Here is a 23087-nt window from a genome sequence, read left to right on the forward strand (position 1 = left end):
AAGCCAGCTACAAGATAGAAATAAATGGCACTATTTCAGTGAAGTTACATACATGTGCATATATATAACAAAACCCAAAGATCAATATAGAAATAAAATGAAATAAAAATTATGAATGATATACGTACCACTTTCCTTACAAGATCAATTTATGTTATCCCTGTAAACTCCAGTTTCAAAACTCTAACAGAGTTGGTACTACTGCGTCGTGTTTTATTTACATATTTTTTCGTAAATAAAGTGTTGCATGATAAAAGAAATTATTATAATCAGCGTAATGTAAATATCATACATTTAGGTGAGGACATTCCACGTGTAAAATCTAAGCCCACTTGAACAAGACTCAAGTTCTTTTCAAATGAATGAGTTTTACGGCAGAGCACGATTTTTTTCTATAAAAATGAATTCTCCAACCTAACAGATGCGTCGATATTTGCAATAATATGTTTCTAGCCCCGTGATTAAAACTAAATTTAGATAATAGAAATCCATGATGAAAATGTAATGTAAACAATAACTCAAGATTTGGAATTTATACGGCTGTCATGGAAAAAGGTAAACAGAATCATACATGCATGCATATAGCTACGCGAGTAAAATACAGCATCAAAGATCAAATACTGCCCCCTAATACCCTTATACTGTCAACTGTTTGGGATAGCAGATAATGTCTCACCTCATCTGAGCCTGTAACAGTTTCATCCGTTTGTCCCTCCGTATCTACCGTATTTGCCTGCTCTTGACAAAACAGATTTGTTTCCTCTATCCCTATTTCAATATCATCATCTGTTTCCTGATCAAAACACATAAAAACTGGTTGTATTTTAAAAGACGATTTTATATCGAGATTCCTCTTTTTCAGCCAAAACCTTAAAAAAAAGCGCGCTTTTTTCCAAATTCTGTTTGTCTTTCTTCGTAAATTTTTTAGCGAAGAAAAAATCAACACGCTTTTCTTCACACATTTAACCTCATCACCTAAAAATTTACGTGCTTTTTTCCCAATTTACAACATACTTTCTTCGTAAATTTTTCAACGGAAGTAAAAATCAACACATAAAATGACATGTCATGATACATTTATTTCATATATATATATAATACATATAATACATAATAAAAATGTTATTTGGAAATTTTCAAATATAATAAATTTCGTAAATTTACGAACAACCGTTTAATGGCATTTCATAAGAAACAAAAACAAACTTAAGTTTTAGCGCTAAGATATTATTAATTAAGACAAGTTCGTAAATTTACGAATGGAATAAGTCGTAAAAATTTCATAATACATAAATCGGATTTTAAAAGTCTTCAAAAGAAGTAGTTCGTAAATTTACGAAGTTTGCCAAAAGCGATGTTATTAGGAAATTTTCAAATATAATAAAGTTCGTAAATTTACAAACAACCGTTAAATGGCATTTCATAAGAAATAAAAACATACTTAAGTTTTAGCACTAAGATATTATTAATTAAGACATGTTCGTAAATTTACGAATGGAATAAGTCGTAAAAATTTCATATAAACTAATACATAAATTGGATTTTAAAAGTGTTCAAAAGAAGTAGTTCGTAAATTTACGAAGTTTGCCAAGGCTTGGCACGAAATAAGGTAACAAATAAAAATGGAACAATCAGCTTTGTATAAAAAAGAAATGTGCATTTGTCACTGTTCGTAAATTTACGAAGTAGCTTAAACTTAAACTGATTAAATTTCTCTTTTTTTTGCAAACATCTGAGAAAGTTAAGCAGCTGGACTTTGTAAATTTACAAACAAGCCAAAAAAGTGAAAGATATAAGGAATGTAAATTTTGAAAAAATCTGAAAAACTTCAAAAGTTCAACTTCGTAAATTTACGAACAAGATGAAAAAGTGTGAAAAACTTAAAAATGCAAAGAAATGTAAATTTACGCAGTAGCTTGAAGTGACTACAATTTCTATTTTGCAAATATATGAGAAACTTCAAAAGTTCCACTTCGTAAATTTACAAACAAGATGAAAATTGTGGAAAATTTACAAATGTGAAGAAATGTAAATCTGACATAATTTGTTAATTTATGTACAAATAACAGCTTCGTAAATTTACGAAGTAGCTTGAAGTGATTAAAAAAATTTTTTTTTTTTCAAAAACCCGAGAAACTTCAGAAGTTCCACTTCGTAAAATTACTAACTAGATGAAAAAAAACAAAACACAGTTTCTTAAATGGGAAACTTTTACAGTAAAAATGCAAAGTAGAGTTATGGGACCTTCACAGTGCATGTTAGAGCGTGTGTGAAGTGTGTGAAGTTTCAATCCATTCCATTAGTGGATACTGAGATTACATACAAAGATTTAACAAAAAACTGCTAAGTTGAAAAAGGGGCATAGTTTTGAAAAAAAAAAAGAGTAGAGTTATGGGACTTGCTTTGAGTGCATGTCAGATCATGACAGTGAACAAGTATGTGAAGTTTCAATCCATTCCCATTAGTAAGTACTGAGATAACAGCTTACAAACAAAACCTTAACCAAAAATTAAGTCGAAAAAGGGGCATAATTTTGTAAAAAAGCAAAATAGAGTTATGGAACCTGTGCAATGCAAGTCAGTTTATCACAGTGCATAAGTGTGTGAAGTTTCAATCCATTCCCACAAGCGGTTACTGAAATACCAGCTTACATACAAAACCTAAACCAAATCGGGACGCGGACACCATTGTGGACGCATGGGCGAGTCGACTATTCATAGAATAGTAGAGCTAAAAACACAGTGACTTGAATTGAAACAATGAAAAAACAGAAAATAAATCTACCAAAAAACCCGCAACCATCAGACATTTCAAGGCTTTGATTGAATAAAGTCAGGGGAGGTTACTTATATGAAATAAGAACATATACCTTTATGTCAGGAATTAAGTTTTAAAGCAATCACATTGGTAGACAAATAAAATCTGTTTATTACTTAAAATTATCAGCAACTGTCAGTTACACAATCTTGATGCGAAACGAAATATCAAGAATGTGATATGAAGTTATTCAGGTGCTGAATAGATTAATGATTTCAGATTTAAAAAAATATTTTTAATTTACAAATAAAATGAACTTCATACATTTACAAACAACACTTATTTTCTATTAATGTATAAAAAAAATAATAAAATAGTGATTTGTAAATATACAGGTACCATCCATGTTGTATCACAGAAAAGTGGTCTCAGTTTTTCCCTATGGCTAATAATATAAAAAGTTACTAAAAATAAGCTATTTATAGCAACGTAAGAGGGAAGTAATTAAAAAGAAAAGTATTGTAAGTGAACAAAAGAAGGATCTGCCAAATAAATCTGTTGACATAAATGAAATTTCAGATCAGTATCTTCATTAGTTATGGAGATATACCCATTTTAATTTGAAATAAAGGGAGGTAATTTGACATAAAATAAATCCATAGTTATCTACCCTAATTGGCTCAGTCCAACTAATGACAATAATGAAATTTCAAATAAGTCCTATAAGTACCTACTGATATAAATCCATTTTGATTACAATCAGGAGAGGTAATCAGATATAAAATAACTCTGAACCTACGCTTGGATCTGATTTGTCATGGAATCCAAGAATTTTTGTTGTTGTGAAGTTATTTTGCAAGTTTGTATCAAATAAAACCATAAATGAAGTCTCTACATGGCTGCAAAAGCCAAAATAGACAATTTTGGACCTTTAAGGGGCCATAACTCTGGAACCCATGATGAAATCTGGCCAGTTCAAGAAAGGAACCAAGATCTTGTGGTGATACAAGTTTTGTGCAAGTTTGATTAAATTCAAATCATAAATGAAGCTGCTATTGTGCAGACAAGGTCAAAATAGCTAATTTTGGCCCTTTTAGGGGTCATAACTCTGGAACCCATAACGGGATCTGGCCGGTTCAACTAAGGAATCAAGATCTTATGGTGACACAAGTTTTGTGCAAGTTTGATTAAATTCAAATCATAAATGAAGCTGCTATTGTGCAGACAAGGTCAAAATAGCTAATTCTGGCCCTTTCAGGGGCCATAACTCTGGAACCCATAATGGAATCTCGCCTGTTCAAGAAAGGAACCAAGATCCTATAGTGATACAAGTTGTGTGCAAGTTTGGTTAAAATCAAATCATAAATGAAGCTGCTACTGTGCAGACAAGGTCAAAATAGCTAATTCTGGTCCTTTCAGGGGCCATAACTCTGGAACCCATAAAGGAATCTGGCCAGTTCAAGAAAGGATCCAAGATCTTATGGTGATACAAGTTGTGTGCCAGTTTGGTTAAAATCAAATCATAAATAAAGCTGCTATTGTGCAGACAAGGTCAAAATAGCTAATATTGGCCCTTTCAGGGGCCATAGCTCTGGAACCCATAACGGGATCTGGCCAGTTCAAGAAAGGAACCGAGATCTTATGGTGATACAAGTTGTGTGCAAGTTTGGTTAAAATAAAATCATAAATGAAACCACTATCGTGCAGACAAGAAATTGTTGACGGACGCACACACGGACGGACGGTCCGAGACGGACGAAGGGTGATCACAAAAGTTTAAAAAAAGGGTGGGGGATGTTGATGCATTATCGGGGTGCTGGGCAAGACCAAGAGTGAGGTTGGCGAACAGTACAAATTTGCATGCTAATAAATATTCATGGAACGTTTGAAAATAAAATAATAAAAAAAAAATAATTTGAGGGTGGATGGGAGGGGCAGGGGGAGGGGATGTGATCAAGGTAAGGTGGTGGCCAGGTGTGGGTACAAAACTTCAGATGTTTATACTAAATGTTCATGGAAAAGAATGAAAGAAGTTTAATGAAATTCTACCAATGGGTTGGTTTGTTATGTACAAATCTGTAGATTTTTAAACATTCAATTAAAGGGCAATAACTCTATGGAAATTTGACCAATTGAAAAAAAAGACAGGCATCATCGAAGTATGTTTTATATTTATTTCTAGTTTTATGAAATTCTACCAGCTTGTTACTGAGAAATGGCTGCAGACGTGGATTTTTCATTAAATCAACGGCAAAAACTCTAAGGGAAATTGACCAATCCGATAAAAACCTTGATGGGCATCATCGTAGTATGTTGGTTCATGTTTAATTTAAGTTTCCTGAAATTCTACCTTCTAGTTTACTGAGAAATGGCTGCGGACGGACGGACCGACTGACTGACGGACAAACAATGCCATTTCAATACCCCTCTCCCAATTTCATCGGCGGGGATATTAAAACTTTCAGGGGCCACACGACTTAAACTGATCAGTTCAATAATTAAACCAAGAGCATGATACCAATTATATCATATTTTTAATAAAATGACAATACATGACAGGATAAATGCATACAATTTAAATCCTGTTCATCTTTATATTAAAAACCAAGTCAAATGGATGAATTTCATGAACTGGATAAAGTCATAAAATGGTATTACAAAGTAGTTATGAAGCTAGGTCAGTAAACAAGAGGGCCATGCAATATATGCAATATAAAAATAAAGGGAGGTAATTTGTCAACAGTTATCTTTCCTGATTGTCTGAGCCCATCTTTCATCATTAATGAATTTCCACATCAGTATCTTCATTAGCTACTGAGATATATCCATTTTAATTTGAAACAAAGGGAGGTAATCTGACAAAAATTAGTCCATAGTTATGTACCCTGATTGTCAGAGTCCATCCCAGGGTATAAATCAAATTTCAAAACATCTTTATTACTTACTGAAATAAACCTAGTATTTTAATTTGAAACAAAGGGAGGTAATTATGGACGCGACAGACTGCCCCCGTCAATCTACCCAAAGTCACAACCAGTTCAAAAATCAAATAAAACTATGCCTCACAAAACTGGATGAAATTACAAAATGGTATTACAAAGTATAAAAGATGCTAGCACAGAAAAACAAGATGGTCATGCATGCAATATATATAAAACATAAAAATAAAGTGAGGTTATTTGTAATAGTTAATTATTCTCCCCTGATAGTTTTCAAATCAGCATCTTCATTAGTTACTGGGACATACCTATTTTAATTTGAAACAGAGGGAGTTAATTTGACATAAAATCAGTTCATAGGATTTTGTAATATGGAATCTGACTGGTTCTCGTAAGGATTGATACAAGTGCAAGTTTGATAAAGATCTAACATCTCTATTGTGTTCATAAGATGAAAATTTCTGGTAATTCAGGTAATTCAACCATAAGTAACGAGTCCTTCACCATCCACATCATGGACCACTCCATCTTGAATATACTTCACTCTGTAGGCTGCAATGGAACATATTGAATAACTATTAATATACTGCAAACAATTACTGGCAAAAAGTAACTTTTTAATGCTACTGACATAATGATATAATGTTAATTGATTGTTGGTGAATGATAAAATTATGTCCTAAGTAACTGCATACTGGGAGGAATGTTTTAATTACTATTACCTTGCTTTTTATACTAAGTATCTTGAGCATAACTTCAGAAGTGTTAGTGGTATATGTTTGATACTTCACACAATGATAGCTGCAATTGCGAAGTAGGTCAGCCTATTACGTTTCTTTTTTAATTCTTACTTTTTTCGTATAAAACAATAAAATGCTTGTCCAGAGAATAACTTGAAAAGTATTCAAGACCTTTAATGATAGAAGGTGAAAGTGTTGGGAATCATGACTCAGTTGTATTGATTTCTTTCTAAAAAATTCTTCACTTTAGTAATTGCAAGGGAGTTAGTGAGATGTTATAGTAATTGTAAGTGTAGTCAACCCTTGATCACAGATTATACTCTCAGTTACTTATTAAGTCAGTGCCACTATAAATACATGTATAACTAAATATACTTACAATTTTTGTTAATCCTTATAATCCTGGCCTTGTAGGAATGTCCATCCTTATACAATGCCCAAACTTTTTCACCAACAGAGAACTGAAAAGACAAACAAATATTCTCATTTATATCTATAGGAACTTGCACAATGTCAAAAGGTAACAGAAAAAGAAAATTTTGATAAACATGAAAATATTTGTTGTTTTAGTAAAGAGGGCTTTGAAATTATTACTTGACACATTAAATGCATTAAGGTATTGGACCCCTAATAGTAATGTTTAAAAAATGGCATTTGCATGGTATATTCTTAAAGTTGACCATGTTTCACACTGTGTTGCAAATTTTAAAGAACTTTTACCATGCCGTTTTTTGTAAATTTTGTATAATTTATGGTATTTCCTCACGCTCAAGAAGAGACAAAATTCAATGTGATGGCCACTGTCTAAAACGTTTGCAGAGAATTCATTACAACATTAATTTTAATAAAAGAAACATCAAACTATTGTTAGACAATTATAAAACACAAAATAAAACTTTAAAAATCATTTTTGTCTAGGGTGCCTCAAGTAAACAGATTTAATGAGACAGAATTCTAACTCCAATGTTGAAAAATTAAGGTCGAATCCTGTGGGTCTGTTTTGAATTTTGCTCACTTCATTCAAAAATAACCTTGGGGCAATAGTAAAACCTACCTGCATTTCTTCCACAATATGTAATCTAAAGAATGAAGGCAAAATAGAGAACTTTTACCGCACGTAACTCAGTACTTTTTAAAAATGTCTAACTCTACCCCTCCTGATTCAGAGGTAAATTCACATTGAACAGCAAAAAATCGCTTATAAAATGAAAATTTTCCACTTTTGTACAATTCATCCATAATTAGTCTTGAAAGGAGTAAAAACTTACTAGAAAAAAAGGAAAACATGAAAAAAAAAATTGGTCCCAGTGGGGTTTGAACCTATGCCCCCCCCCCCCCCCCTGAAAATTGCAGTCAAAGTAGGTTTATGGTAGGAACTGAATACTCTTCAAAAAGGAGATACTCTATTACGGGTCCAATACCTTAAAACACTATTTTTTGTCTTTTCTCAATCAAATTTCTATTGTGTTTGTACTGGGACAGATATAACTAGAAGATGCTTTTGCAAAAAAGCGCATGTCTCCCCCCAATGCAAAGTGGTATAGGCAAGAAGTCAATAGGAGTCATGAGCGAAAGTCAAAGAGACACTGATGGTTGGCTGCAATAGGGATCATCTACTTGGCATGTCCATCATCCTGCTAAGTTTCAACACTCTTGGCCTAGTGGTTCTCAAGTCACTGTTCAGGCTCCTGTGACCTTGACCTTTGATCAAGTGACCCCAAAATAAATAGGGGTCATCTACTCTGCATGTCCAATCATCCTATTAAGTTTCAACATTCTAGGTCAAGTGGTTATCAAGTTATTTCTGGAAATGATTTCACATGACCAGGCCCCTGTGACCTTGACCTTTAATAGACTGACCCAAAAATCAATAGGGGTCATCTACTTTGCATGTTCAATTATCCTATGAAGTTTCAACATTCTGGGTCAAGAGGTTCTCAAGTTATTGATCAGAAATGGTTATCAATGTTCAGGCCCCTGTGACCTTGACCTTTAACGGAGTGACCCCAAAATCGATAGGGGCATCTACTCTGCATGAGCAATCATCCTATGAAGTTTCAACATTCTTGGTTCAGTGGTTCTCAAGTTACTGACCGGAAATTTGTTTTCCATGTTCAGGCCCTGTGACCTTGACCTTTAATAGAGTGACCCCAAAATTAATTGTGGTCTTTTACTCTGTATGTCCAATTATCCTATAAAGTTTTAACATTCTGGGTCAAGAGGTTCTCAAGTTATTGATCAGAAACGGTTTCCTTGTTCAGGCCCTGTGACCTTGACCTTTAACAGAGTGACCCCAAAAGCGATAGGGGTCATCTATCTGCATGACCAATCTTTCCTATTAAGTTTCAACATTCTGGGTCAAGTTGTTCTCAAGTTACTGACCGGAAATGTTTTTCAATGTTCAGGCCCTGTGACCTTGACCTTTAACAGAATGACCCCAAAATCGATAGGGGTCATCTACTTTGCATGTACAATCATCCTATGAAGTTTCAACATTCTGGGTCAAGTGGTACTCAAGTTATTGATTGGAAATGGTTTTAAATGTTCAGGCCCTGTGACCTTGACCTTTAACAGAGTGACCCCAAAAACAATAGGGGTCATCTACCCATTTCTATGGGATTGCTGAAAATTATATTTTCACTACTCACTCAAAGCTTTTTGTCTCACCACAGATCATACTTTAATTTTACACTAAAAATCTGAAAGTCTAATACACAAGAGCATGAGTTAACATGCAAAAACTTGATCAATGTAAATTATTATATCTATTACCTTTACTTTCTTGCTTGGTTGCTCACTTTTCATCCCCCAAGGGCTCCCTTTCATTCTCAAGTGGTCACTGCAAAGGAAAAACATACAAGTAAGAGTTTAATGTCAATTTTGACCTTTAACATCTATGTGTGACCTTGAACCTGCATCTCTCCAGAGAAACATCTACTCATCATAGACAAGAAAACCCTACTGACCTTTGACCTAAAATTGTGACCTTGACCTTTAAGGTAGGGGACCGAGTTTTGCGCATGACACGTCGTCTTATAATTGGAAACATTTGTTCCAAGTAATATTAAAACCCCTTCATGGATGACCGAGTTATGGACTGGACACAAAATTGCGGACGGCCAGCCGGACAGAATGATGGGCGGACAAGTGCTTTCCTCTAGTTCCCGGAACCAGTAGGGGACTAACAAAGATCTACTTATTACGTCATCTTTGTTTGCATAGTTCTTTAATCCTTTTCAAATATTCTTAAAACAATTAAATTTTTTCTGCAAAATCTATATTTTATCATTGTGTGCAGGTAATTTTCTTCCTACATATCTGAAAACTTTTTTACCCCCCTGAAATTCCTTGTATTTTACAAATTACTTCATAGTAATTTAATAAGTTGTTGAATAAATTCTGATGAATTACCATGATTTATTTAGTTTATACATGCAGAAACCTATGTTCTGCCACTTGTGATTATAATTTCAGAAAACTACAATTAAACTCATTTTCTGGAAAGTTTAGACCTACAATTCCAATTCAAAATGTTTAGTGATTTGCCAGTTGCAGAAACCTATGTTCTGCCACTTGTGATTATAATTTCAGAAAACTACAATTAAACTCATTTTCTGGAAAGTTTAGACCTACAATTCCAATTCAAAATGTTTAGTGATTTGCCAATTTGACACTTTATTAATATTCTTTTTCTCATTGAGAAGACACATTTTTGCATGGGAAGGCTTGATTCATAAGCAAACAGTTTTATAAATAATTTACCTAGCAGTCCTACTGGATTTTTTGCTGACTTTCGTTCTCCCCAGAGTGAGCCTTATGATTAGCGGCCATTACTGCTTATCTGAAAAGTAATTGTACATGTTAAACATGTGACAAATGTCATAAATTCTTATAACAACAATTAAGTCTTTCTTTCACAATACAATCATCAATCAAACATTCTGCAAATAATCTCTTTGAATTCATAAAAACTCATATATAGTTGTCAAATTAGACAATATCATCTTCAAATCGGAAAATGGATTTTACTTTTGAGTGAAATATAGGTAATATCATGTCAGATGTGTAGTACAGTTAAACCCAGTATTAAGCAGCCAACCCAGTGGAAAAAGGTGGCTTTATAATGCAGGTAATTTATACAATGAGTTTTGGGAAATGAGGCAACTACTTTAGATATGTTGGCTGTTTAATAAAGATGACTGCTAAAAGCAGGTTTTACAGTAAAGTAATCAAAAAGGGCCCCAAGTGATTAATTACAATGCATTATTGTTAAATTGACTGGTACAACTATAAAAAAGATCTATTTCCATTCTAACGCGATGATTTAGATTAAATCTAACAAATGTGCTAAAATATTTGCTGTGCAATCCTAATCAATTGCTTTTTCAACATCTCACGCAAGCATGATATACTGGTTTTAGATCATGCTAAAATTCTTGTATCTGTATGAAAGGACAAGCAAACCATGTTCTTTGTGCCGTTACCTTGTTTCACTTTCTACAGGTATACTTTCAATGATACTGCTGCATGCAAAAATAATGTGGAAACAAAATGCTTATCATCAAAAGATTAACAACGTTTTACATACCTTTTTTACTTCATCTCTTAGTTTTTCTATTGTTTTAAGGTGATCCTTATTGTCAATCTGCAAAAGAACTATTGTAAATCATTAAAAACAAGGAATCACTAAAACCATAAGTACTTGCGGTTGTCAGAATGTGGACTAAATCAACAAGACCTTGGTAAAGGGAGATAATTAAATAAATTGGCATTCAACGTTATGGTTCTTAAAATGAACTTGCTGAATTTGCATGCAGTTTGAATAAATAATTGTGATATTTTAGTTATGCCCCAGAACAAAACATTGAGTAAAGGGAAATAATACAAGAGCTGTCACAGGAGACAGCGCGTTCGACTATTTCGATGGTGGATAGTGAAACTGGGCACATCTGAGGAAACTAGAGCTGTCACTGGAGTGTTTAATGACTCCAATTGTGGATGAAGATATTACACAATAGCCTGAGTCTATGTCAAAAATGTCAACTTAAAGAAATAAGACAGGAAAAATAAAATCTATCAAAACACTATATAAATATGGGGCATAATTCATTAAATATTGGTGCCAGAGTTATGCACCTTGTGTGGGTGATGTTGTTGAACAAACTATTTTAAGTTTGAATCAAATCCATTCAGTAATAACAGAGACAGAGTGAAAGTGCATTAAACTTTAACCTAAAATTCTAAGTACAAAGAGGGAGTAATTAATGAAAAATTGGTGCCAGAGTTATGCACCTTGCATCATATGGTGTGGGTGATGATGTTGAACAACAAATTTTTTAGTCTGAATCAAATCCATTCAGTAATAACAGATGTAGAGTAAAAGTGCACCAAAACTTTAACCTAAAATTCTAAGTAAAAAGGGAAAATAATTCATGAAAGATTGGTCCCAGAGTTATGCAACTTGTGTCATATGATAAGGGTAATGATGTTGAAACAGTTGTTTAAGTTCGAATCAGATCCACTCAGTAATAACAGAGATAGAGTGAAAGTGCATAAAACTTTAACCTGAAATTCTAAGTAAAAAGGGAATAATTCATGAAAAATTGTGCCAGTGTTATGCATCTTGTGTCATATGATGTGGGTGATGATACTGAACAACTATTTTAAGTTTGAATCAAATCCATTCAGTAATAAAGAGATAGAGTGAAAGTGCATCAAAACTTTAACCTTAAAATCTAAGTGCAAAGGGGGGATAATTCATAAAATTTTGGTGCCAGAGTTATGGCCCTTACATCAGATGATGTGGATAATGATAAGGAATAAGTATTTAAGTTTGAATCAAATCCATCAAGTAATTACAGAGATAAGTTGAAAAAAGAGGAAGTGCACCAAAACTTTAACCAAGGTTGGGATGCGGAAAGACGCTGACGCCAGGGCGAGTAGGATAGCTCTTCTTATACTTCGTATACTCGAACTAATAAAAAGTAGGCCATGTAGAGTTGTACTTCTTTGATATTGCATTTTCTATCGGTGGCTTCTTTCATACTGTGATTTTTCAATCAAAAGCCTTTTACAACTTCAAGTCATGTTCCGGACAAGCATTATTAAATACAGGGGGATACTTCAAAAACTTAGTAAAGTAGACTAATGGTTCTTTAAAACTTCATTCCTCTCATGGCCTATATGATAACAATTTAGACTAGCCAGATTTTTTTAGACCAGCATGTAAGACTCATAAACTACAATATCTACACAATTTACCTTTAATTGCTGATTTTCTTCTTGCAACTTTCTCACCATGATATCTTTATTCTTGTTCTCTTCCTACATAGAAACAAATAGTTACATTAATGTCTATGATAATGAGTAACATTCCAAACTTGTGTTAATGGCTACCTATGGTAGCCAGGTCACCTGTGAACAAAAGGGCCCTACTCCAAGATACCTATATTGACACAAAGAATCTTATGACCCTCCATCAGGGACAGCTTTACAGACAACTGAATTCCCTTTCCCACAGACTCTTAGACACTCTGGGATGACCATTTGTCACCCCTTGGTTCACAAGGGTGACTATATACCTATATGTATGACATTTGTGTGCTTCTTTTACATAAAGGTTTTGTAGTGTACCCTTACATTTTTACAAACTAGACTGGATCTTATAGCTTTCATTCTCGTGATTATATACATGTATATATAATATTGTCAGAGTGCACCATGTATGTTTGAGTCATACTGTATAGCAAATGCAAAGCACTCTAGTAATGCTGCCCCTAAAATAACATAAATCATTTAAAGCTGCTACAGATGTCAGTGCTATGAACTATTTTTAATTTGTCCCAAATTGTTATCATTTATATAAAGAGATAATCAATCAAATTGCAAAAAAAAAATTTGAACAGTTTTTTGAAATTACAAGCTGCAAAAAGTAAACCATTCTTTTTGTGGATTACTTAATTTGATGATACAAAGATTTTTGCAATGGAATCAGTAGCCAAGTAGCTTTAAGCTGGCAAATTCTAATTATTCAAATTCCATCAAAAACGTAGAACCAAACCTTCAATCTGTCAAACTCCTCTTGAGTTAAGCTGTGCGTACGTTCATCTGAACCATTTGTAGCTGTATTGCACTAGAAATAAAAGAAATTAATTTATCAAAACCAGCAGTAACAATCTTACAGAATGTAGAAGTATATATAGATCTTTTAATGCTGATGCTGAAAAGCCTTAAGGATTTAATGGGTTTTTTTGAAGAATTTACGAACAAGATGAAAATTGTGGAAAATTTACAAATGTGAAGAAATGTAAATCTGACATAATTTGTTAATTTATGATGGAATCTATCGCCACGAGGGTATGAGAAGTGGCCAGTTTCCATTTTAATGCTGAGCGCCAAGCATGGGAGTTACTGGTACCATTTTTCACGTCTTTGGTATGACACGGCAGGGGATCGAACCCACGACCTCCCACACTCAAAGCGGACGCTCTACCACTAGGCTATCGAGGTGTATTACATTTGTGAAAGCATGTTCGTTTATAAATACTACTTTAGCTAAATTCTATGTTTTTATCAGTAAATCTTTAAAATTCTGCTTCCTGGGAATAACCAGTACTGGTACATGAAAGCATGTTCGAACAACATTGTAAGAAAATAAAAATTGGCTCCCAATGTCATAGGAAAAGTAATAATAATGAAAGTAACTAAGGAATGTTTGATTATGACAGACTTAGTAAACACTAAATGCAGTCTTTGTAGTGTCTCTGTTATATGATAACATGTACAGAGAAATGTTCATGACCGCTTTTCCTGTTTACATAATTCAGTTTTCATACACTGATAGACTATGAAAAATTATCATCAACAATAAAAGCTATGTATTTACATCATCATTCTCATTGTCAGTATTGCCCGTTTTCTCATCTTGTGTGTTTGGTGTTACTGCAGCTTTCATCTTTCTTGCCGTGAGTCTGTTCCTGCAATAATAATTTAATGTACATATACCCAAATTATTTGACTTTCATCTGGTTCATATAGTTACCAAATGGTCTATGAAAGAAATAAACCTGAAAATGAAACAACTATCTCTTTTTACAATTTCACAAAACTATGTTATCAGATCTAAATGTATGATAGAATGTCTACAATATAAAAAAATAATTTGCCACTACTTTTGGTTCGTTTACACTCTTTCTTTGTAATGCTACTGATGTCCTTTGGTAGGACAGTCCCTGTCAAGATGTAGGTGACTACATGAAGTTGAATTTTAAAACAGAGACACATCATGGGTTGTTGTGTCTCCAGGTAGGGCCTGGAAATGAAACCTATAAGGCACCTTTTTCCATTAGCATCCTCCATATGATAACCTTGGACCAGACACCATCGGGATAGGGAATTAATAACTGATACAATGTCATGGTGGATTTCAACCAGCAATAACCCATGTTATAAGGTTAACTGATAAATTCCCAATCTAAATCATGCTGGATTTAAAGTGTCATAATCTTCCGTCAAAACTACTTTGAGCTTCGTTTAGTTTAAAAGAGTTCCTAACCAAACAATCATTCAAAACATTTCTAAAGAACAAACCATAACTTACAGCTCTTTCTGATAACTTTTGACTCCTAATTCCTCCCATACCGTCAGCAACCTCCCCTTATTGTTGTCATCCAAGGTAACGAAGTGTGTGAAGGCAGTCTGCTTCATCGGCTTCACGTCTGTCCACTGGCTGGCAAGTGCCTCTATTCGTGCCCACATTACCTCATCGAGGTCAGCCACGGCAGCCATAGTCCTTAGTTTAGCTCTTGCCTCAGCATTTGACTGAAATATTAATTAGCATTCTAAACACTAAAAACCTCCATTCTGGAAGTAAATATAACACAAAAATATACATATATAAACACATGTATAAAAAAAAAGTTAAATAGATATGTTGAGACCCAACTTTTCATTTCAAGGTTTAACATGTAAATTGATTTATTCAGTCCTAAAAAATGATGCATTTTTAGATGATGTATTTTTGAAAATTTGATATATAGTTTGCCTTACAGTGTGTGGAAAAATCTTTGATCATTTCAATGAAATAGGAAAAACTGATTCTTGCGATAACAATTTTCTCATGATTTTTTAAATATAGAAGGTTTACTCGGGAACACGGACATATATGTATTGAGAATTGGATAAAAGTCAAAGGGACTAATTAACTCTCAATTCAACTACAAATCTGACATGTGAATCAGAAAAATTGATATTAAACAATTAAAGAAATTTTAAAAACAGTTTTTAAAGCACAGCTGAATATTAAAAGAAATTCAAACATGACATATTCCTAAGCACTGTGGAGTTATTAGCTTCTCTAGTGCTAAAGGTCACAGCGACTTGACCTTTGACATAATTTCAACTATCTTAATAGAGGACCACTAGGCAATGCAACATACCAAATATCAAAGGCCTATTCTTGTGGTTTCAGACGGAAAAAAGATTTTTATTGTAAGTCTTTGTTAAACTTTCACCCCAGGAGTATAATTTGAAAAATCTTGGTACAGGACCAATAGGCAATTCTATACACCAAATATCAAAAGCCTAGTGCTTGTGGTTTCAGCCAAAAGATTTTTGAATGTCTCAGCTAAAACATCTATTTTTAGCTCCCGTGACCTAGTTGTGCAATGGACCTGAACCATTCAAACACCTTTGAAAGAGGAGTCCCGAAGGATTATTCCTGTGAAGTTTTATCAAAATCAATCCGTGGTTTAGGAGGAAATGTCCAGAGATGGTTGACAAATACACACACGGATGTACTGACAAATGCATCCACATATAACAGACATTGACCGATCACAATAGCTAACCCTTATAAAAAAGTGCTCAGATGAGCTAAAGAGGAAAAGTGTTTGACCTTGGAGGTCACCTTGAAGGTAAAGGTCATATATCTATTATCAATGTGAAGGTTACTGTGTCAATGAGTAATGTTTGTGAGCTTAAAAAATCCATATATTTAAAGCAATTATGTCCAAATATGATGTTTGACCTTACATTGCTCACACTGAAGTACCCGTTTTGTGTACGTATGTACGTACATAAGGATGGACAGACTGACATAAAAATGCCACCAATCCAAAGGATTTCAGGGGAATATACATAAAACAAACACCCTTTTTACAAATTATTAAGTAAATCGTAAAATCCTACCTTATATTATTAAGTAACTTTATTATTATTGGCCTTAGGGAAAAACCGAGATCACTACGTGACAGGTGAGCTAAAAAGGGTGTATACTGTTTGGGTGTACACTGCTGTTTGTGAAAAGACTAAATGAAAGCAAGACAGCTATTTTCGGCAGAGCCTCGCATTTTATTATTATATTCAACTTGTTTGATAAATTCAATATGAAAAGACACATATGCAATATCCTCTATGTAAATAAGAAGTGCCTATGGTTTTGTTAGGGTGTATACTGTTTGGGTGTACACTGCTGTTTGTGAACAGACTAAATGAAAGCAAGACAGCTATTTCCTGTTGGCCGTCCGACTGACAAAATTTTAAAGCATGCCCTGTGCCTAATTATGACGAACACTTCAGTGGTTTGAAAAAAAAATGCAGCACAAATGTACAAGTAGTGTGCTCAAAAGGAAACTAAAAACAAGAGGCCATGATGGCCCTATATCGCTCACCTGTTATCATTGCACTTGAGGACAAGAAAGTCCTCAGAAAAAATATCTAAGGACAGGAACAACAAAGGGAAAAAAATTAACCAAAAAGAAAAAAAAATTGGAGGTACCATCCATACCAACCACAGAAAACTAGTCTCGTGTTTTCCCTACGGCCAATAATAAAAAAGTTACTAAAAATAAGCTATATATAGTAACGTAAAAGGGAAGTAATTAAAAAAAATAAATATTGTAAATGGACAAAAGGATCTGCCAAATAAATCTGTTGACATAAATGAAATTTCAGATCAGTATCTTCATTAGTTAACTTATGGAGATATACCCATTTCAATTGAAATAAAGGGAGGTAATTTGACATAAAATCAGTCCATAGTTATCTGTGACCCGGATTGTCTCAGTCCAACTAAAAACAATAATGAAATTTCAAATAAGTCCTGTAAGTATATATGAGGGTACCCAGGCTGCTGACTTCAGTTTACTTGCATTTCACTGCATACTATTTAACATTCTAACACGATCCGATTCATTTTCCTATTAAACAAAGAAGGCTGGAGACAGTGATTTATTAAACAACAATTCACTGTTCTGACGTCACAACTATTACGTCATAGCATCAAGCGGCGTAACGACGCGCTGGAAAAGAACGCGATTGAAAACGGGCAAATATTTAATGCATGCCGACAAGATGTACTTTAAAGTCCTTGATAACGTGTTAGAATCGAAATAATATATCTCATTTAGTGATTTGCTCTTGAATAAATCACTGTTTGTCGTTCAGATGCGTAGCATTATATCACTCGGGCTACGCCCTCGTGATATAATTCCTTCACATCTGAACTCCAAGCAGTGATTTATTCAGCGACAAATCACCGATGAGATATATTATTTCTTAAATAAAATATCATACACATAAAATAATGATATTACATTCCTTTCATGAAGAAAAATGTGTACCTTCAAAACAATTAAACTCTGAAGACATTTGCTTGTTATATAATATTAATGAATAGCTGAGATTATCTAGTACATTCCAAACCCACTAGCTATTTTAAACAAGAGCTCGTCGAACACGAAATGCCCCCCTTGATGCAATTAGTAATTGCACAAGGAACAGAAATTATATGCTCAGTGTAAACAAAAGTACTATCATTCTGGTTTAATCTGACCTTGACCTTTAACCTATTAACCTAACAAGAGATTACAGATTGATCTTGGCGCCATCCACTGAGCCATTTTTGAATGTTCCAAATTTCAAGACTAGCTCAAGGTCAAAATCAAGGTCAAATTTCATTTAGGTACAAAACAATGTGTATGTGGTCCAAATTTGAAAGCGGTGGCTTGAGAAATGTGAAAGCAGGTCACTACATCAATTTCAAGGTAAAGGTCATTTCGGTAAACAGAACTATGCATGTGCTTCAAGTTTGGAGCCTATAGCTTGAGAAATGTGATAGCAGGTAATAGATAAAAATCAATGTAAAATTTCAATTCAGAACACAAAAATATGCATGCAGTCCAAATTTGAAGCTTGTACCTTCAAAAAAGTGAAAGTAGGTCATTAGGTCAATCTTAAGATCAAAGTTCATTTCAGTACACAAAACTATGCATGTGGTTCAAATTTGAAGGCTGTAGCTTGAGAAATGTGAAAGTAGGTCACTAGGTCAAAATCAAGGTCAAATTTTATTTCGGAACATAAAACTACGCAAGTGGTCCAAATTTGAAGCCTGTACCTTCAGAAATGTGAAAGTAGGTCACTAGGTCAATCTCAAGATCAAAGTTCATTTCAGTACACAAAAGTACGCTTGTGGTTCAAATTTGAAGGCTGTAGCTTGAGAAATGTGAAACTAGGTCACTAGGTCAAAATCAAGGTCAAATTTTATTTTGGAACAAAAAACTATGCATGTGGTCCAAATTTGAAACCTGTACCTTCAAAAATGTGAAAGTAGGTCACTAGGTCAATAACAAGGTCAAAGTTTTTTTCAGTACACAAACCTATGCATGTGGTCCAAATTTGAAGGCTGTAGGTACAGAAATGTGAAAGTAGGTCACTAGGTCAAGATCAAGGTCAACTCATGTCAAGGTTCATCTTGCCACTCAAAACTATACATGTGGTCCAAATTTGAATGATGTAAGTTATGGACATGAAGATTCTAAGTTTTTCCCTATATAAGTCTATATGAACCATTTGACCTCTGAGGCAGGGCCATATTTGACCCGAGAGGGATAACTTGAACAAACTTGGTAGAGAACCACTAAATGACGCTACATTACAAAATACCAAAGCCATAGACTTTGCGGTTTGGACAAGAAGATTTCCGAAGTTTTTCCCTATAGACGTATATGTAAACCATGTGACCCCAAAGGCGGAGCCATATTTGACCCTAGGGGAATAATTTGAATAATCTTAGTAGAAGATCACTAGATGATGTCATATACAAAATATCAAAGCCCTAGGCCCTGTGGTTTTGGACAAGAGGTTTTTCAAAGTTTTTTCCTATATTAAGTCTATATAAACCATGTGACCCTAGGGGTGGGGCCATATTTGACCCCAGGGAAATAATCTGAACAATCCATGTAGAGGACCACTAGATTTTGCTACATACCAAATATCAAAGCCCTAGGCCCTATGGTTTTGGACAAGAAGATCAGAAACCATTTAACAGTTCCTGGCCAATGTGACCTTGACCTTTGACCTAATGACCTCAAAATCAATAGGGGTCATTTGCTGGTCATGGCCAACCTAACTATCAATTTTCCTGACACTAGGCCAAAGCGTTCTTGAGTTATTGCCTGGAAACCATTTTACTGTTCCTGGTCACTGTGACCTTGACCTTTGACATACTGACCTCAAGATCAATAGGGGTCACCTGCTGGTCATGACCAACCTCCCTATCAACTTTCGTGACCCTAGGCCTAAGCGTTCTTGAGTTATCATCCGGAAACTGTTTTACTGTTCAGGGTCACTGTGACCTTGACCTTTAACATACTGACCTCAAAATCAATAGGGGTCATCTGCTGGTCATTACCAACCTCCCTATCAACTTTCATGATCCTAGGCCCAAGTGTTCTTGAGTTATCATCCGGAAACCATTTTACTGTTCAGGGTCACTGTGACCTTGACCTTTAACATACTTACCTCAAAATCAATAGGGGTCATCTGCTGGTCATTATCAACCTCCTTATCAACTTTCATGATCCTAGGCCCAAGTGTTCTTGAGTTATCATCCGGAAACCGTTTTACTATTCAGGGTCACTGTGACCTTGACCTTTGACATACAGACCTCAAAATCAATAGAGGTCATCTACTGGTGATGACCAACCTCCCTATCAACTTTCATGATCCTAGGCCCAAGCGTTCTTGAGTTATCATCCGGAAACGGATAGGTCTACATTCCGACCGACCGACCGACAGACCGACCGACCGACCTACCGACCGACATCTGCAAAACAATATACCCCTCCTTTTTCAAAGGGGGGCATAAAAATCAGGGTTTTTTCTAGCTAATTTGGGAACATAGCCTATACCCCCAGAATTGGAAATATTGACATGTAAATGTTCCAAATTGAGAAATATTTAGTCCCATAGTCTTTAACATACTTCCATAACTTGGTCATTTTTTATGCAATTTTGATGAATTTTTTTTTCAGAAACTAGATCTAGATTGGAAATTTTTGCATTAATTTTTGGAAAAATACATACTTTTTGGCATTGGGAATATAGCCGAATAACAGCTATATAAATGGCTGAAAAAAAAAACAACCTGAAAATCCACTAGCATTAGCTTGAATGCTTGTTTAAATTTGAACCCTTGTGATTTTAACCATTTTGTTGCCATTTTTACTTGATGATATTTTCACCAAATTGCATCACATCTCCAGTTTTCAGAAGCATGTATCTCAAAAACTAATGGGAATATTTCTTACCCGAGGATCTATGTACTTTCAAACTTATAAAATAAAATATCAATTTGTGAAAGTTAAAAAACAGAATCCCCTAATATATATACAAAGATCTAGAGCGGGTGTGGGTAATCCCGAACAGGGGGTAATTCCGAACACATTTTTCCAATGACATTTTTGTATTCTTGAAAGGCACCAATCTAAATCCTCGGCGTCACATACATGATAACAACGAATTCCATATCATATTGTAATGAATGCAAAGTTTTGTCGCGCTCCTTTTCAAAGTAACAGACAAGAATTTATACAACAGCTTGCATGCATGTCGTTCTTACCTGTTTTCGTATTTTGATGTAAGTAGTATGTAAGGATCTAAAAGTATTGGTTTTTACCGCTGACAATGTTTTGATGGAATTCTTACATCACAAGTGTCCCGTGGGAAGGGAGTTCACTGCATTTCTCATTATAGAAAACGTTGAAAGATCAAAGAAGCCGTTCCGAATTAGACACACTTGTTAATTAATGTGAGGCTAATTCCAAACAATCGATGTATGAGGAACAGTTTATCCAAAATAAGTATATATAAAGACTTATACTATATTTGAAGCAAATAACTAGAGCTAGATTATAGATAAATAAATAAGTTGATAAATAAATATATATATATAAAAAAGAAACAGTAACAAATAAATAAATCTACTACTTTGTAAAATGAGTTCAACTTCCTTTCATTCATATTGGCTTGTTTTAAACATGTGCAATATGATCCGACTCTGGTAGAGGAGGCGGCGACTCATGTAGCAATAGCATGAGTTTGTCAAGAGTTGCAAGCAAATTTTGGGTGCCAAGACAACCCTGCACGGTCCACGTTACTGCTATGCATGTGAAAAAAACCCTACATGCACCAATTGTGGATGCAGATTTCACCCTAAATGTGTGGCAGATGAATTATATGGGCTATACAGACGAACTTCCGTTTGAATGCAAATACTGTAATTTAAACACAGATACTAGACATTTTTAACACTGCACACTGCATCATTAATAAGGGTGTTAATACCATATTAAATGTTTCGGACATTAATCATGTAGAAATTGTCAGATGTTGTGCTGTGCCTCTGCAAATTTGGTTTAGATACAGAGCTCTGTAAATTCCAGTTATGTGTTTTGTTTTATAAAGTTTCTTTGTTAAAAATGCAAGTAATACCGTAAAGAATGTCTTTGTTTATCATTGTAAACAAACAAACATTCTGTTTTTAAGAAGTTGGAACTGTTCGGAATTAGCCCCCCTGTTGTTCGGAATTACCCCCTCTGTTCGGAAATACACGTCCAATAGGTAATATCTTCAATACACTCTACTGACAATATCTGTATTCTTATATAGTTCGGAATTATACACGCTAAATCAGCTGGAATCACTCTATAAACAAGTTGTTTTTAAATGGCAATATAAGTGGGTATTTCCGAACATTCAACATTACTGCTTAACTGTTCGGAAATACCCACACCCGCTCTATATTATATGTTTTTGACAGTTTGAACTTTGTTTAAAAAAGGCAGAAGGCCTAGATCAACCTGCAAGATAAATAGATCTACACTTTTAACAATCTGCAGTACCCGAGATCGATATAAATATATAAATTCTAACATTTAAAGATCTGAAAAAGTGAAAACATGTCTTACCGTAAGCAAATGTTTGGCCGGTCCCTTCTTTAAACCTGTTACTATCATGGATTTCTCCTTGGACCCAAGATCAAACACTCGCAGGAAAGAATCTTCTTCACTGAAGCACCAAGCCATCCTTCTCGATATTAAATAATTAATATTTAATGTTGTTGAAAATAAGTTATAACGTAAGTTTGAAATATCTTAGATATAGACAATTCGCACTGCTGAAACAGATGGATCTCGAATGTTCAATGGCTGCCTTATTTACACTTAAGGCGAGTCCATTTTAAATTACTGCAAATCTGTTAATATTTGTTTGATTTAATTTTTTATTTTAATAGATCTATAATCAATGTTAATGGTACTGCATAATTAGTTTTACATCATTTTAATAATTTCATAATAAATATCATAAACTT

General features: G+C 34.3%; 2 protein-coding genes and 1 long non-coding RNA gene across 4 annotated transcripts in view; all 3 read right to left on the reverse strand.

Annotated features, from left to right (window-relative positions):
• Nucleotides 1-448: 448 nt before the first annotated feature.
• Nucleotides 449-23087, reverse strand: part of LOC128552571 (uncharacterized) — a 43834-nt gene continuing 21195 nt past the window's right edge. The window contains exon 3 of the mRNA XM_053533624.1: nucleotides 449-793. Coding sequence (XP_053389599.1) covers nucleotides 614-793 — 180 coding nt within the window. The 3' untranslated portion in view covers nucleotides 449-613. The remainder of the gene's footprint in view (nucleotides 794-23087) is intronic.
• On the reverse strand, nucleotides 2279-9237 carry LOC128552572 (uncharacterized). The gene is made up of 3 exons (XR_008369116.1): nucleotides 9209-9237; nucleotides 6816-6897; nucleotides 2279-6248 (listed from the first exon to the last, which is right to left on the reverse strand). It is a non-coding gene; the product is annotated as an uncharacterized LOC128552572 (long non-coding RNA).
• LOC123540741 (uncharacterized) lies at nucleotides 10969-22924 on the reverse strand. Of its 2 annotated transcripts, XM_053533622.1 has the most exons (6): nucleotides 22684-22920; nucleotides 15036-15256; nucleotides 14322-14412; nucleotides 13497-13568; nucleotides 12698-12760; nucleotides 10969-11081 (listed from the first exon to the last, which is right to left on the reverse strand). In XM_053533622.1, exons 1-6 carry the CDS (start codon nucleotides 22798-22800, stop codon nucleotides 10998-11000), a joined length of 648 nt encoding a protein of 215 aa, XP_053389597.1. In that variant the 5' UTR covers nucleotides 22801-22920; the 3' UTR covers nucleotides 10969-10997. The 2 variants fall into 2 exon arrangements, with proteins under 2 accessions (XP_053389597.1, XP_053389598.1); XM_053533623.1 differs by lacking the exon at nucleotides 12698-12760 and having other exon boundaries at nucleotides 10983-11081; nucleotides 22684-22924.

Source organism: Mercenaria mercenaria, unplaced genomic scaffold (genome assembly GCF_021730395.1).
Source record: "Mercenaria mercenaria strain notata unplaced genomic scaffold, MADL_Memer_1 contig_2918, whole genome shotgun sequence".
In the NCBI taxonomy this organism is placed as follows: Eukaryota; Metazoa; Mollusca; class Bivalvia; order Venerida; family Veneridae; genus Mercenaria; species Mercenaria mercenaria.